This window comes from Schistocerca nitens, chromosome 1, assembly GCF_023898315.1.
Source record: "Schistocerca nitens isolate TAMUIC-IGC-003100 chromosome 1, iqSchNite1.1, whole genome shotgun sequence".
Taxonomy (NCBI): Eukaryota; Metazoa; Arthropoda; class Insecta; order Orthoptera; family Acrididae; genus Schistocerca; species Schistocerca nitens.
The window spans coordinates 581227994-581243170 of NC_064614.1; the positions used below are offsets into that span (position 1 = coordinate 581227994).

At 40.5% G+C, this 15177-nt stretch overlaps 1 protein-coding gene across 9 annotated transcripts in view; it reads left to right on the forward strand.

Annotated features, from left to right (window-relative positions):
- LOC126255401 (E3 ubiquitin-protein ligase RAD18-like) overlaps window positions 1-15177 on the forward strand; it is a 105491-nt gene that overhangs the window by 72866 nt on the left and 17448 nt on the right. For all 9 annotated transcript variants that reach the window (XM_049955398.1, XM_049955392.1, XM_049955396.1 and 6 more), the window contains one exon: window positions 3887-4010. In XM_049955398.1, the coding sequence (XP_049811355.1) occupies window positions 3887-4010 (124 nt within the window). The remainder of the gene's footprint in view (window positions 1-3886; window positions 4011-15177) is intronic.

Genomic DNA, 15177 nt, shown 5'->3' on the forward strand with positions numbered 1-15177 from the left:
GAGATTAGCCAGTTCCAGCTGTGTTGTTGATAAATCAGTAGCCTCATTACAAAAATGCCATCTCTGAGAATGAGTTCAACATTGAGGAGGTGGCTTGTTGGGTTGAGGAGGAACAGGTGAATCAAATGGGGGAGAAAGTGTTGAGGTTCTGGAGGAATGTGGATAGGGTGTCCTCTCCTTGATCCAGATCACGAAGTTGTCATCAATTAATCTGAACCGGGTGAGGGGTTTTGGATTCTTTGTGGTTTGAAAGGATTCCTCAAGATGACCCATGAATAGATTGGTATAGGATGGTACCATGTCAATGCCCATTGCCATATCCAGGATTTGTTTGTTGGTGATGCATTCAAAGGAGAAGTAATTGTGGGTGAGGTTATAGCTGGTCATAGTGACTAGGAAAGAGGTTGTAGGTTTGAAATCCGACAGGTGTTGGGAAAAGGAGTGTTCAATAGTGATAGGGCCATGAGCATTGGAGATGTTGGTATAAAGGGAGGTGGCATCAGTAGTGATGAGCAGGGCAGGGCATTTCCTCCACTGACTCTCCACAGTTCCTGTTCTGTTACCACATGATGCCCTTTTGATGAGGTAGATTTCCTGAGTTATGCATTCCATTGATTTCGATTGTAGAGACTTGAAGAAATCATTTATGCTTCACATCGCACTAGGTGATTATTTTTTTTTTTTTTTTTTAATTTATTCTAAAGGCCCAATACAAAGTAAGCCACAAGAAAATAATCTTATTACTTTGATTTCTAAACATTTAGTCTGTTATAGATCAGATGAGCACCATTTTATTGTGTATACATATCGCTGTTGAGAAATGTTAGGCTGTGTTATTTACCAGTTTCATACCAATATGGAGGGTGAATGACCTAAAACTTGTACCGCAGATATTGTGGAGATAGTAAGAGCTATTGATGCGTGGTTTTCACAAAATTGATTATAATCAGGAGCTTGTATTGTTAGCCAATAAACAGATTGTAAGAATATTTAGAAAGTGTATTTTTGTGCAAACATACTCTTTTTTTAAATGTTTGAATAATGCATATTGACATTAACAAACTAAAAGTAGGGTAAATTAGAATGCCAGTGGTGTTTGTTGCAGGATTCTAGTGCGAGGCATTTATGAGATATCATATTTTGAAAAGTTTACACACCGACACTTTTTTGTGCCATTCAACCTGCGTAGTTGCTAGATACGATGTTGTAATGTTTGCTTACAGTGTGATTGTGTTTTCCTTGATTGTACTGCAATGTGATAGCTAGTGTTTCACAGTCCAAGCAGTCGGTCTTAGGTGAATGATGGGTTTTACCGATGCAAAGAAAGCTGACATGCTTATTGTGTATGGAGAGTGTAGGAAGAATGCAGTTTGTTCTTGTATGGCGTATGTGGCAAGATATCCCAATAGATGTCAACTATCTCGGCAGTTATTCACCATCCTCTTCAACCAGTTATGTGAAAGTTTTAGTGCAACACCCAGACAGCGTAGCAGAAGGAAACAAGTGACGACAGAGGAGAGGGAAATTAATGTTCTTACTGCTATTGCAGTGGTCTGCATGTTAGCTCCCGCACAATCGAACAAAGGAGGGGCATGAGTCAGGCAAGTGTCCTACACGTTCGTCATTGACATTGGTTCCATCCCTACCACATCTCTTCCATCAAGAGCTGCATGGAAACAATTACGAGAATTGTGTTAACTTCTGTGCATGGGCATTGAGACAGGCTGCTCCAGATGTGTCATGTATCTTTTTTAATGATGAAGCCACATCTACCAATGATGGCCAAGTAAACCTTTGAAACATATACTATTGGCCTGTTGACAATCCCCATTGGCTCTGTGAGGTGGAAAGGTCTGTGTCCATGGAGTGGAAATGTGTGGTGTGGGATAGTGGACCATCAGCTCATAGGTTCATTTTTATAGATAGAACACTGAACTCAGTGAAGTATTGCAGCCTCCATGTATGCTAGTTGATGATCCTCTGCTGACTAGGAGGAACCTGTGGTACCAACATGATGGTTGTCCAGCCCACAGTGCACGAAGTACTACAGTATGTCTTCACGAATTGTTTGCAAATTGTTGGATCCAACACAAAGGGCCTGTACCTTGGCCGGCCCATTTCCGTGATTTGGTGCCTGTAGGCTTTTTTCTGTGGGGAAATGCTGAAAGACACCATCTACAATGGACGATGATATGCCCATGATTCTCATCACTTCAGCACATTTGCTGCATCCCACATCGTTGGCAGACTGCCTTATATCTGCTGTATATATGAATGTACACAGATCTGCCCCTGCAGTTCTTTCTATGTACCATCTCTTCACTTATGGTTTTCAGCAATAACTAATGCCATAATATGTTCCCAACATTCTCTCTCTTCATTTCATTAACTTTTTATTAGGTATTGTTTCTTGTCTTGTTGGAGGTCATTATCACTATCTTCTTAGTCAATCCATCCGATGTTTTTCAGTCTTCATCTAGACCATACGTCAAAGCTTTTTAACAGTTTCATCGTTGCCTTACTCATTGTTCATTTTTTGCACCCATACAGAGTTGTGTTCCAAACATATCTTTCTATGATTTTTTTTCTGTAATCCTGCTTTAAATTTGGTATGTTAATTGTTGTATCTTTTTATAGAAACCTTTACTGCAAAGCTTTTCTCATATCTTCCATCTTCATCTACTTTTGAGATGGCAAAATCCATCCACCTCGTAAAGAGGTAGGAATCCAGCATATCCACCTTCTGTGCACACTGTTAACTTAATTTTCTTTTTGTTTATATGTATATTAGCTATCACCTAGCATATGTTGCATTTCTTGAAGCATCTGACTCAGTTTGTGTTCATTTTTGGTGACTCCTGCTATGTCATTAGCAAACCATTTCTTGCTAATTTTCTGACTATGATAAACATCTCTTTTTGATTCCTTCTTGTCTCTTTTATACATAGATTGAGTATTAATCATGACAATGAACAACTCTGCCTACATTTTTTCCTAATTTTGGCAGTTTGTATCATTCCATCACTTCTGACAGTTACAGTTTGCCTCACACAAGGAAAGTGGATTACCCTTCTGTCCCAGCAGATGATGTCATACTGACTAAGAAAGGAAAATATTTTATTTCATTGTGCATTATCAGTAACCTTCTCCAAATCTACGTTTCATACAGATGATGTTCATGTTCATGGAAATATATGAACTGTGTAAAACACAGGAATTAACACCTGAATATAATTTGTCATCAAAACAAGTTGTAAAACTTGACAAATTGAACAATACAGATTCAGACTTTTAATACACTAGGAAGGAGAGCTTTAGACCATGACAATAGTTTTGTTTGGCTTGCTGGCACAAAATTATTGTAACTATTAAATTTTTAATACATAAACGGTATTCACCGAAAAATTGTCTAGGGTCGTTTTCTGAAACATTTATGTAATGCTTCAGTTTGCAAAGAGGTTACAACTTCTTGGAATGCTGTGAAGACTTAATTTATAAATGATTGAGAAGCTTTGCTTTAGTGATGGACTGATTAAGTTAGGGATAGTAAGTATTTTATATGAATGTTCAAGTTCAGATGTAAAGATGTTTGTAGAAATCTGCTCATTTGATTCTGGACCTTTTTTATGTATAGAATTTAGAGGTATCTGTCAGAAATGTACTAATTTGTTGCTTTGTATTTGAAGAGGTTGTTTTAAATATCCAGCAACACTTTTTTTCATATTAAATGTGCATAGACAGTGAGGTTCATGTATCTTGTACACTGATATCTTGTTGTGAACATATTTTTGCTGTGTTACTTTCAAATTGTTTGTGTGTGATAAAATTCTTTATTAACAGTGTCATACTTAAGGGGTTTCTTTTCTTACAAATGCTTATGTTATAGGTTTATCTTGTTGTATAATACTGAGTGTGATTCACTGAAACCACGGCCAGTGGCAGATATCATAAGACAACTAGAACAAGAAGAACAGGAGGAAAAGAAAATACCAGCTCCACAAAAGATACTTGTAAGTTTCAACTTACTGTTTGCTGTTTTATTTTTTCTTTCTTTTTTTCATATGGAGATTGAATTGTCACTGTCAAATTTAGCACTGGTATTAAATTCCTATGACAACTTCGAGCATTTTCCTGTTATATTGCATGACACACTTTTCCTTCAATGTTGAAGTTGTAGTAGCTCAACACGACAAGATCGTCTTTGTTCATCACAGTCACTTATTTGCATTAGGAGAAGTCATGCACTCTGTACCTCCAAGTAATTTAAATATGGCAAGTTGTTCCTGTTTAAAATAATGTGTAAAAAATTAATACAAGTTCAGAAGTGCAAATTTCAAGGAAATGCCAAAAGCCGTCATCTCCCTCGTGGGCCTGTATATATGTATGTCCAAACTCTAAACCATACCCCACCGATCCTGAAAGTTTTGAGACTGGGTTAAAGTAGAGAGTGTCAGATGGTCGTGTCAGTGCTTCAGTTGTTCTCCATCAGGGGTGGTCACCCTTTTGAAGCTTGAGATCTACTACATGTAATTTAGTCCATTTAGATATCTGTTGACTTGAAAATTCATAAAGGTTTAAGTACAAAACAACACTATAGCCAAAATTAACCATTTTAATTACACAAAATATGTAAAAGGTAACTTTCCCACCATCAAATGTTGTAAGCATACTAGTCAGTTTTCACAATATTACACATTTGAAAAGAATTAAAATATACACCATCATAAATATTGAAAAAAGTTAAGTGAGATACTCGGCTTTGCATATCAATGGCAAGTTTGTTACGGTCTGACGAGTAATTTGTCAGAGTCATCCTTACATGGTTCGAAAACGAGGATCAGTCAGTTTACTTCTACACTTAGATTTCACTATTTTCAGCATTGAAAATGCTGTCTCTCATACGTACGCCGACCCAAAAAACAATAAAATATGTAGTTTTGGTTGTTGTTGTTGTTGTTGTTGTTGTTGTTGTTGTTGTGGTCTTCAGTCCCGAGACTGGTTTGATGCAGCTCTCCATGCTACTCTATCATGTGCAAGCTTCTTCATCTCCCAGTACCTACTGCAGCATACATCCTTCTGAATCTGCTTAGTGTATTCATCTCTTGGTCTCCCTCTACGATTTTTACCCTCCACATTGCCCTCCAATACTAAATTGGTGATCTCTTGATGCCTCAGAACATGTCCTACTAACCGGTCCCTTCTTCTAGTCAAGTTGTGCCACAAACTTCTCTTCTCCCCAATCCTAATCAATACCTCCTCATTAGTTATATGATCTACCCATCTAATCTTCATAAAATATATATATATATATATATATATATATATATATATATATATATATATATATATATATATATATGTATATATATATATATATATATATATATATATATATACACACAAACAAGTACCACGACTGTGGTACTTGATCGTCAGGAGTATGTGGCTGAGGGACTGCGTCAGCTTTCAGACAACACTATATACAAAGTTTGCCAAGGTAATCCCATTCCTGATGTCCAGGCGGAGCTTCAAGGAATCCTCAGAACCTTAGGCCCCCTACAAAACATTTCACCTGACTCCACAACCTCCTGACCCCACCAACACCCCACACTCCTACCTTCTACCTTCTTCCTAAAATTCACAAACCCAATCATCCCGGCCGTCCCATTGTAGCTGGCTACCAAGCCCCCACAGAACGTATCTCTGCCTACGTAGATCAACACCTTCAACCCATTACATGCAGTCTCCCATCCTTCATCAAAGACACCAACCACTTTCTCGAACGCCTGGAATCCCTACCCAGTCTGTTACCCCCGGAAACCATCCTTGTAACCATTGATGCCACTTCCTTATACACAAATATTCCGCACATGCAGGGCCTCGCTGCAATGGAGCACTTCCTTTCACGCCGATCACCTGCCACCCTACCAAAAACCTCTTTCCTCATTACCTTAGCCAGCTTCATCCTAACCCACAACTTCTTCACTTTCGAAGGCCAGACATACCAACAATTAAAGGGAACAGCCATGGGTGCCAGGATGGCCCCCTCGTACACCAACCTATTCATGGGTCGCTTAGAGGAAGCCTTCTTGGTTACCCAGGCCTGCCAACCCAAAGTTTGGTACAGATTTATTGATGACATCTTCATGATCTGGACTCACAGTGAAGAAGAACTCCAGAATTTCCTCTCCAACCTCAACTCCTTTGGTTCCATCAGGTTCACCTGGTCCTACTCCAAATCCCATGCCACTTTCCTTGACGTTGACCTCCACCTGTCCAATGGCCAGCTTCACACGTCCATCCACATCAAACCCACCAACAAGCAACAGTACCTCCATTATGACAGCTGCCACCCATTCCACATCAAACGGTCCCTTCCCTACAGCTTAGGTCTTCGTGGCAAACGAATCTGCTCCAGTCTGGAATCCCTGAACCATTACACCAACAACCTGAAAACAGCTTTCGCATTCCACAACTACCCTCCCGACCTTGTACAGAAGCAAATAACCAGAGCCTCTTCCCCATCTCCTCAAACCCAGAACCTCCCACAGAAGAACCCCAAAAGTGCCCCACTTGTGACAGGATACTTTCCTGGACTGGATCAGACTCTGAATGTGGCTCTCCAGCAGGGATACGATTTCCTCAAATCCTGCCCTGAAATGAGATCCATCCTTCATGAAATCCTCCCCACTCCACCAAGAGTGTCTTTCCGCCGTCCACCTGACCTTCATAACCTCTTAGTTCATCCCTATGAAATCCCCAAACCACCTTCCCTACCCTCTGGCTCCTACCCTTGTAACCGCCCCCGGTGTAAAACCTGTCCCATGCACCCTCCCACCACCACCTACTCCAGTCCTGTAACCTGGAAGGTGTACACGATCAAAGGCAGAGCCACGTGTGAAAGCACCCACGTGATTTACCAACTGACCTTCCTACACTGTGAAGCTTTCTATGTGGGAATGACCAGCACAAACTGTCCATTCGCATGAATGGACAGAGGCAGATAGTGTTTGTTGGTAATGAGGATCACCCTGTGGCTAAACATGCCTTGGTGCACGGCCAGCACATCTTGGCACAGTGTTACACCGTCCGGGTTATCTGGATACTTCCCACTAACACCAACCTGTCAGAACTCCAGAGATGGGAACTTGCCCTTCAGTATATCCTCTCTTCTCGTTATCCGCCAGGCCTCAATCTCCACTAATTTCAATTTGCCGCCGCTCATACCTCACCTGTCTTTCAACAACATCTTTGCCTCTGTACTTCCGCCTCGACTGACATCTCTGCCCAAACTCTTTGCCTTTACAAATGTCTGCTTGTGTCTGTGTATGTGCGGATGGATGTGTGTGTGTGTGTGTGTGTGTGTGTGTGTGTGTGTGTGTGTGTGTGTGCGCGCGAGTGTATACCTGTCCTTTTTTCCCCCTAAGGTAAGTCTTTCCGCCCCCGGGATTGGAATGACTCCTTACCCTCTCCCTGAAAACCCACATCCTTTCGTCTTTCCTTCCCTCTTTCCTGATGAAGCAACCGTTTGTTGCGAAAGCTTGAATTTCGTGTGTATGTTTGTGTTTGTTTGTGTATCTATCGACCTGCCAGCACTTTCGTTCAGTAAGTCACATCATCTTTGTTTTTAGATATATTTTTCCCATGTGGAATGTTTCCCTCTCTCTCTCTCTCTCTCTCTCTCTCTCTCTCTCTATATATATATATATATATATATATATATATATATATATATATATATATATAAACCCAGAATCCCCCACAGAAGAACCACAAAAGTGCCCCACTTGTGACAGGATACTTTCCGGGACTGGACCAGACTCTGAATGTGGCTCTCCAGCAGGGATACGACTTCCTCAAATCCTGCCCTGAAATGAGATCCATCCTTCATGAAATCCTCCCCACTCCACCAAGAGTGTCTTTCCGCCGTCCACCTGACCTTCATAACCTCTTAGTTCATCCCTATGAAATCCCCAAACCACCTTCCCTACCCTCTGGCTCCTACCCTTGTAACCGCCCCCGGTGTAAAACCTGTCCCATGCACCCTCCCACCACCACCTACTCCAGTCCTGTAACCTGGAAGGTGTACACGATCAAAGGCAGAGCCACGTGTGAAAGCACCCACGTGATTTACCAACTGACCTTCCTACACTGTGAAGCTTTCTATGTGGGAATGACCAGCACAAACTGTCCATTCGCATGAATGGACAGAGGCAGATAGTGTTTGTTGGTAATGAGGATCACCCTGTGGCTAAACATGCCTTGGTGCACGGCCAGCACATCTTGGCACAGTGTTACACCGTCCGGGTTATCTGGATACTTCCCACTAACACCAACCTGTCAGAACTCCAGAGATGGGAACTTGCCCTTCAGTATATCCTCTCTTCTCGTTATCCGCCAGGCCTCAATCTCCACTAATTTCAATTTGCCGCCGCTCATACCTCACCTGTCTCTCAACAACTTCTTTGCCTCTACTCTTCCACCTCGACTGACATCTCTGCCCAAACTCTTTGTCTTTAAATATGTCTGCTTGTGTCTGTATGTGTGGATGGATATGTGTGTGTGTGCGCGAGTGTATACCTGTCCTTTTTTCCCCCTAAGGTAAGTCTTTCCGCTCCCGGGATTGGAATGACTCCTTACCCTCTCCCTTAAAACCCACATCCTTTCGTCTTTCCCTCTCCTTCCCTCTTTCCTGATGAGGCAACAGTTTGTTGCGAAAGCTTGAATTTTGTGTGGATATTTGTGTTTGTTTGTGTGTCTATCGACCTGCCAGCGCTTTTGTTTGGTAAGTCTCATCATCTTTATATATATATATATATATATAAAATGATGATGCGACTTACCAAACGAAAGCACTGGCATGTCGATAGACACACAAATATACACACAAAATTCAAGCTTTCGCAACCAACGGTTGCTTCTTCAGGAAAGAGGGAAGGAGAGGGAAAGACGAAAGGATGTGTGTCTTAAAACCCACATTTTACTTGAAATATCTTCCCCTTCCACTTTTTGGTAAGGTTGAGCAGTGAAAGCTAGACCAAGTGCCTTTGCCCGGAAATTTGAAAATCAGTCTGCATACTATATTGAGTGCTGTCAGGTTGGCTGTATACTTGCTTCTTGATCCAAATGTGCTTGTTGATCCAACAGGTCTGACTGTATTTGAGGAAAGTGTTCCATATTTAATTTCTGTAAATGAGCTGTCCACAGGTCATGTTTTTGTATGAAACACTTTGTAGAAGATATGAGAGGTTTTTTTTCCCTTGAAGTTCATAATTTAACTCATTCAGTTTATCTGTCATATGGTTGCACCAACAGCAGCTCAAACACACAGTTGTGAACAGACTTCTTCTCTTTCAGACATAAAAGATTTTATCGCTGGCATACATCTACACATCCACCAAATTTTGGTGTGTAACAGCATGTCTCTGTACAGTCTATCAAGTTCTTCTAATAGCACTCTAAACTTTTTTTTTTTTTTAAGTGATTGTGAGCAAACTGAATCCACAATTTTTGTGACACTACTCCTAACATGTGCCATTTTCAAAATATGTCCACAAAACACATGCTGATCCATGATAGAATGATGCTTGAAGAAAGACGAGAAAGATTCGTTGTTTGCACGCAAGGTAACAAAATCTGTGTGTTTGCCTACCATGGAAGGTGCTCCATCAGTAGTAACACAAAAATTACTGAGCTGTCAAATCATATTCAGAAATGAAGGAACTGGATGCATTATAAAAGTCTTCTCCTCATATGGTGTCTTTCAAGGTCAAAATTGTAAGCAGGTCTTCTTTCGCATTTAAATCTGAAAATATCAATCCTACAAAAATCATAACTCGAGGTGAACCTACTTCATCTACTGTCTCATTTAAGAGCAGTGAAGAAACCCAAGCAGGATTGCAAATCTGTCATCATTTGACCTTTTATATTTTCCATCATTAATTCCACTTTTCTTGTTTTATCAAGTCTTGACAAAGGTATGTGTGTGACAGCTGATAGCCGGCCGGAGTAGCCGAGCGGTTCTTGGCGCTACAGTCTGGAACCGCGCGACCGCTACGGTCGCAGGTTCGAATCCTACCTCGGGCATGGATGTGTGTGATGCCCTTAGGTTAGTTAGGTTTAAGTAGTTCTGAGTTCTAGGGGACTGATGACCTCAGAAGTTAAGTCCCATAGAGCTCAGAGCCATTTTTTTTGACAGCTGGTATTATCTCTGAGTTGTTTTTAAATGTGGAAAACAAGGACCCACTAACTGCTAGAAAGTGGTGCTTAAAAACTGTGCCCTTGTCAAATGGTTTTGCATGTTTCGTCAGTCCTTCTGGTACACAAAATAATGCTATTTTGATGAAAGATGGCTTCTGTACAGGCTCTACAAAAATATAACTGTGATTGTCATTTACTGTTAAGATTAGAAAGTTTCTTCCTCCTCAATTCACTCCAACAGCTGCTTCTGATTCAAAGCCGTTCTGAACTGTCCTAAAAACCTATCGTTAGGGACAGTTTGGCCCAAAGGTACAATTAAGTGTACATTTGTCTTTAAATGATCATTTAGTGAGACATAAAATGTGAAATTTGGAAATTACAGTACAAATCAGTCAGACACCATACCGTCAATGTCCATTCTATATTTTGCGTGAAGTTTGTATCACTTGCTGTTTGGTGCTATTTTTGTCATGATCACTGAAGTTACGAAAATGTTGTGTTAACAATTCGATCACAGCTAAATATGTTTCTTGCCTGTCTGCACCCTCGGAAATTGCGACAAATTCATATTAAACAGCAAAGTATTTGTAGCAATATGGAATACAAATTTCATTGCTGGCCGTTTCACTTGCATGAGTTTTTTAATCAGGCCAAAGTCACAAAATCTCAGAAACTCATTCCTGAGAGAATATAAAATCGAACATGGCAGAACATTTTCTACTACATGAATAAGAAAAACCGCAGTCTGTTGTTGTTGTTGTTGTTGTTGTGGTGGTGGTGGTGGTGGTGGTGGTGGTGGTGGTGGTGGTGGTGGTGGTGGTCTTCAGTCCAAAGACTGGTTTGATGCAGCTCTCCATGCTACTCTATCACTCTATCATGTGCAAGCCTCTTCATCTCCAAGTAACCACTGCAGCCTACACCCTTCTGAATCTGCTTGCTGTATTCATCTCTTGCTCTCCCTCTAAGATTTTTACCCCCCACCCACGCTTCCCTCAGTACTAAATTGGTGATACCTTGATGCCTCAGAATGTGTCCTACCAATCTATCCCTTCTTCTAATCAGGTTGTACCACAAATTTCTCTTCTCCCCAAATCTATTCAGTACCTCCTCATTAGTTATGCGATCTGCCTATCTAATCTTCAGCATTCTTCTGTAGCACCACATTTCAAATGGTTCTATTCTCTTCTTGTCTAAACTGTTAATCATCCGTGTTTCAGCTTCCATATATGGCTACATTCCTTTCTTGCCGTTGCCAGTCTGCATTTTATATCCTCCCTCCCTACTTTGACCGTCAACAGTTATTTTGCTTCCCAAATACCAAAACTCATCTGCTACTTTAAGCATCTCATTTCCTAATGTATTTTCCTCAACAACACCTGATTTACTTAGAATACACTCCATTATCCTCGTTTTGCTTTTGTTGATGTTCATCTTATATCCTCCTTTCAAGACATTGTCCATTCCGCTCAACAGCTCTTCCAAGTGCTTTGCTGTCACTGACAGTATTACAATGTCATTGGTAAACCTCAAAGTTTTTATTTCTTCTCCATGGACTTAAATTCCTAATCCAAATTTTTCTCTTGTTTCCTTTACCGCGTGCTCAGTATACAGATTGAATAACATCAGGACAGGCCACAACTGTGTTTCAATCCCTTCTCAAGCACTGCTTCCTTTTCACGTCCCTTGACTCTTTATAACTGCCATCTGGTTTCTGTACAAGTTGTATTTTACTGCTGCCACCATTATAACTTGAAAGAGAGTTTTGCAGTCAACATTGTCATTGTCAAAAGCTTTCTTTTAGTCTACAAATGATATAAATGTAGGTTTGCTTTTCCTTAACCTATCTTCTATGAAAAGTCATAGGGTCAGTATTGCTTCGCATGTTCCTACATTTCTCCAAATTCCAAACTGATCTTCCTTGAGGTCGGGTTCTACCAGTTTTTCCATTCTTCTGTAAAGGATTTGTGTTAGTATTTGGCAGCCCTGACTTATTAAACTGATAGTTTGGTAATTTTCACACTTGTCAACCCCTGCTTTCATTGGAATTGGAATTATTATATTCTTCTTGAAGGCTGAAGGTATTTCCTTGTCCCATACATATTGCTCGTCAAATGAAGAGTTTTGTCATGGCTGGCTGACTCAAGGCTACCAGTAGTTCTAATAGAATGTTGTCTAGTCCCAGGGCTTTGTTTTGATTTAGGTCTTTAAGTGCCCTGTCAAATTCTAGGTGCAGTATCATGTCTCCCATTCCATCTCCATCTATGTCCACTTCCATTACCATAATATTGCCCTCAAGTACATCTACCTTGTGTGGACCTTCTACATACTCCTTCCACCTTTCTGCTCTCCCTTCTTTGCTTAAGACTGGTTTTCTATTTGAGCTCATGATATTCACACAGGTGGTTCTCTTTTCTTCAAAGTTCTCTTTAATTTCCTGTAGACAGTATCTATCTTACTCCTAGTGATATATGCTTCTACATCCTTACATTTGTCTTCTAGCCATCCCTGCTTTGCCATTTTGCCACTCCTGTCGATCTCATTTTTGAGACATTTGTATTCCTTTTGTGTGCTTCATTTACTGCATTTTTATATTTTCATTTTTCAATAGTTAAATTCAATATCTCTCTACCCATTGTTCTTCTACTGTATTCTTTTTCCCATTCTTGTCAGCCGTTCCCTAATGCTCCCTCTGAAACTCTGTAGAACTTCTGGTTCTTTCAGTTTATCCAAGTCGCAGCTCGTTAAATTCCTACCTATTTGCAGTTTCTTCAGTTTTAATCTACAGTTCGTAACAATTAAATTGTGGTCAGAGTCCACATCTGCCCCTGGAAATGTCTTACAATTTAAAACCTGGTTTCGAAATCTCTGTCGTACCATTATATAATCAGTCTGAAACCTTCCGGGTCTCCATGTCTCTTCCACATAGAAGACCTCCTTTCATGATTCTCAAACCAAGTGTGAGCTATGATTAAATTAGGCTCTGTGCAGAATTCCACCAGGTGGCTTCCTCTTCCATTCCTTTCTCCCAGTCCATATTCACCTAGTACTTTGTCTTCTCTTCCTTTTCCTACTATCGAATTCCAGTCCCCCATGACCATTAAATTTTCTTCTCCCTTCACTGTCTGAATAATTTCTTTTATGTCATCATACATTCCCTTTATCTCCTCATCTGCTAAGCTAGTTGGCATACAAACTTTTAATACAGTGGTGGGTGTGGAATCCATTTATATATTGGTTACTATAATGCATTCTCTATGCTGTTCGTAGTAGCGTATCCACATCCCTATTTTTTTTTATTCCTTATTAAACCCACTCTCGCATTACACCTATATGATTTTGTGTTTGTAACCCTGTGTTAGCTTGACCAGAAGTCCTGTTCCTCCTGCCACCAAACTTCACTAATTGCCACTGCATCTAGCTTTAACATACCCATTTCCCTTTTTAAATTTTCTAACCTATCTGTCTGGTTCAGGGATCTGACATTCCATGCTCCAATCCGTAGAATGCCAGTTTTGTTTCTCCTGGTAACGACATCCTCATGAGTAATCCCTGTCTGGAGATCTGAATGGGTGACTATTTTACCTCCGGAGTATTTTACCCAAGAGGATGTCATCATTTAACCATACAGTAGAGCTGCATGCCCTCGGGAAAAATTACGGCTGTAGTTTTCCCCTTGTTTTCAGCCGTTCACAGTACCAGCACAGGCAGGCCGTTTTGGGTGATGTCACAAGGCCAGATCAGTTAATCATCCAGACATCCCCTGCAACTACTGGAAAGGCTGATGCCCCTCTCCAGGAACCACACATTTGTCTGGCCTCTCAACATATACCCCTCCATTGTGGTTGCACCTACGGTACAGTTATTTGCATCGCTGAGGCACGCAAGCCTTCCCACTAACGGCAAGGTCCATGGTTCAAGGGGGAGGGGGGGGGGGTATTAGCACATGGCTATTTCCTCGAGAAACATAAGCAGATGTCTCTGTCCTCAAGACTGAGCCATTCACATACAACACAGTGCATTAGTATCATTTATCTTATGATCTCCTAAAGACTTTTTATCTCTGGTAGGGCTGGCATCAGGGTAGGACGAACTGTGCCACCATCTCTGGTGGCAGGTTTTTCGGGTGGCAGAATCATAAATTTGAATATGGTTCCAAAAGGTTGAATTAAACAAGATAATGTAAGTTTTGTGTAAGTGAAGAAGTCTGAGAATGATCTGTAAATACAAATCAGACACAAAATTTGTAGTGTTTTACTGGTAACTGTCTATGGTATTGTGAAAAGAAATCACTGGAGTTGGTCACCGTGGTTGCATCTCTCAAAATAGCAAAGGTTGCTAGTTAGTGGCAATGTTGTCAACTCAGTTCTACAATGCACATACACAATTGAAACATACCTATGGAACCTTGAAAGCCCATAGAAAAGTGAAAAACTTAATAACCTGTATTACTATATAAAGATAGTCACTGTTTAATGTTGTTCGGAAAAACCTCAAAAAGTGCTTCACTGATTTACTTTATATGTTTACGCGATACTCTAATAAATGCTTACGTGGATGTAGAAACATATTTCTTAGTATAATTTATGTGGTATATAAATATGTAATATGAAAACGCTGCATGCAGAGTCACCATTTGGAGGGGGGGGGGGGGGTGAATGTCTTGGTGCCCAGTTTATATTTGAGCAAGAGGTGAAAAGTTTTGCACTTAGCTGGGACCAGTGACCATTTGCATAGCCATTCGAACATCTGTCTTACTGTAGCTGAGTTACAGTATGCTAAGCAAGGTTTGAATGACAAATCAGAGCTGCTGCCCAGGCAAGTTGTATAAAACAATTAATTCCTTTTGCAAAATATTTGAACTGGGCTGACATTAATGCTCAGCTAATGGTATCATTTGCAGGTGCATTATTTGGATTTTATAGAAACATGCAAAAAAAACATGTTTTATGGGAACTTTTGACACACACCACTTATATA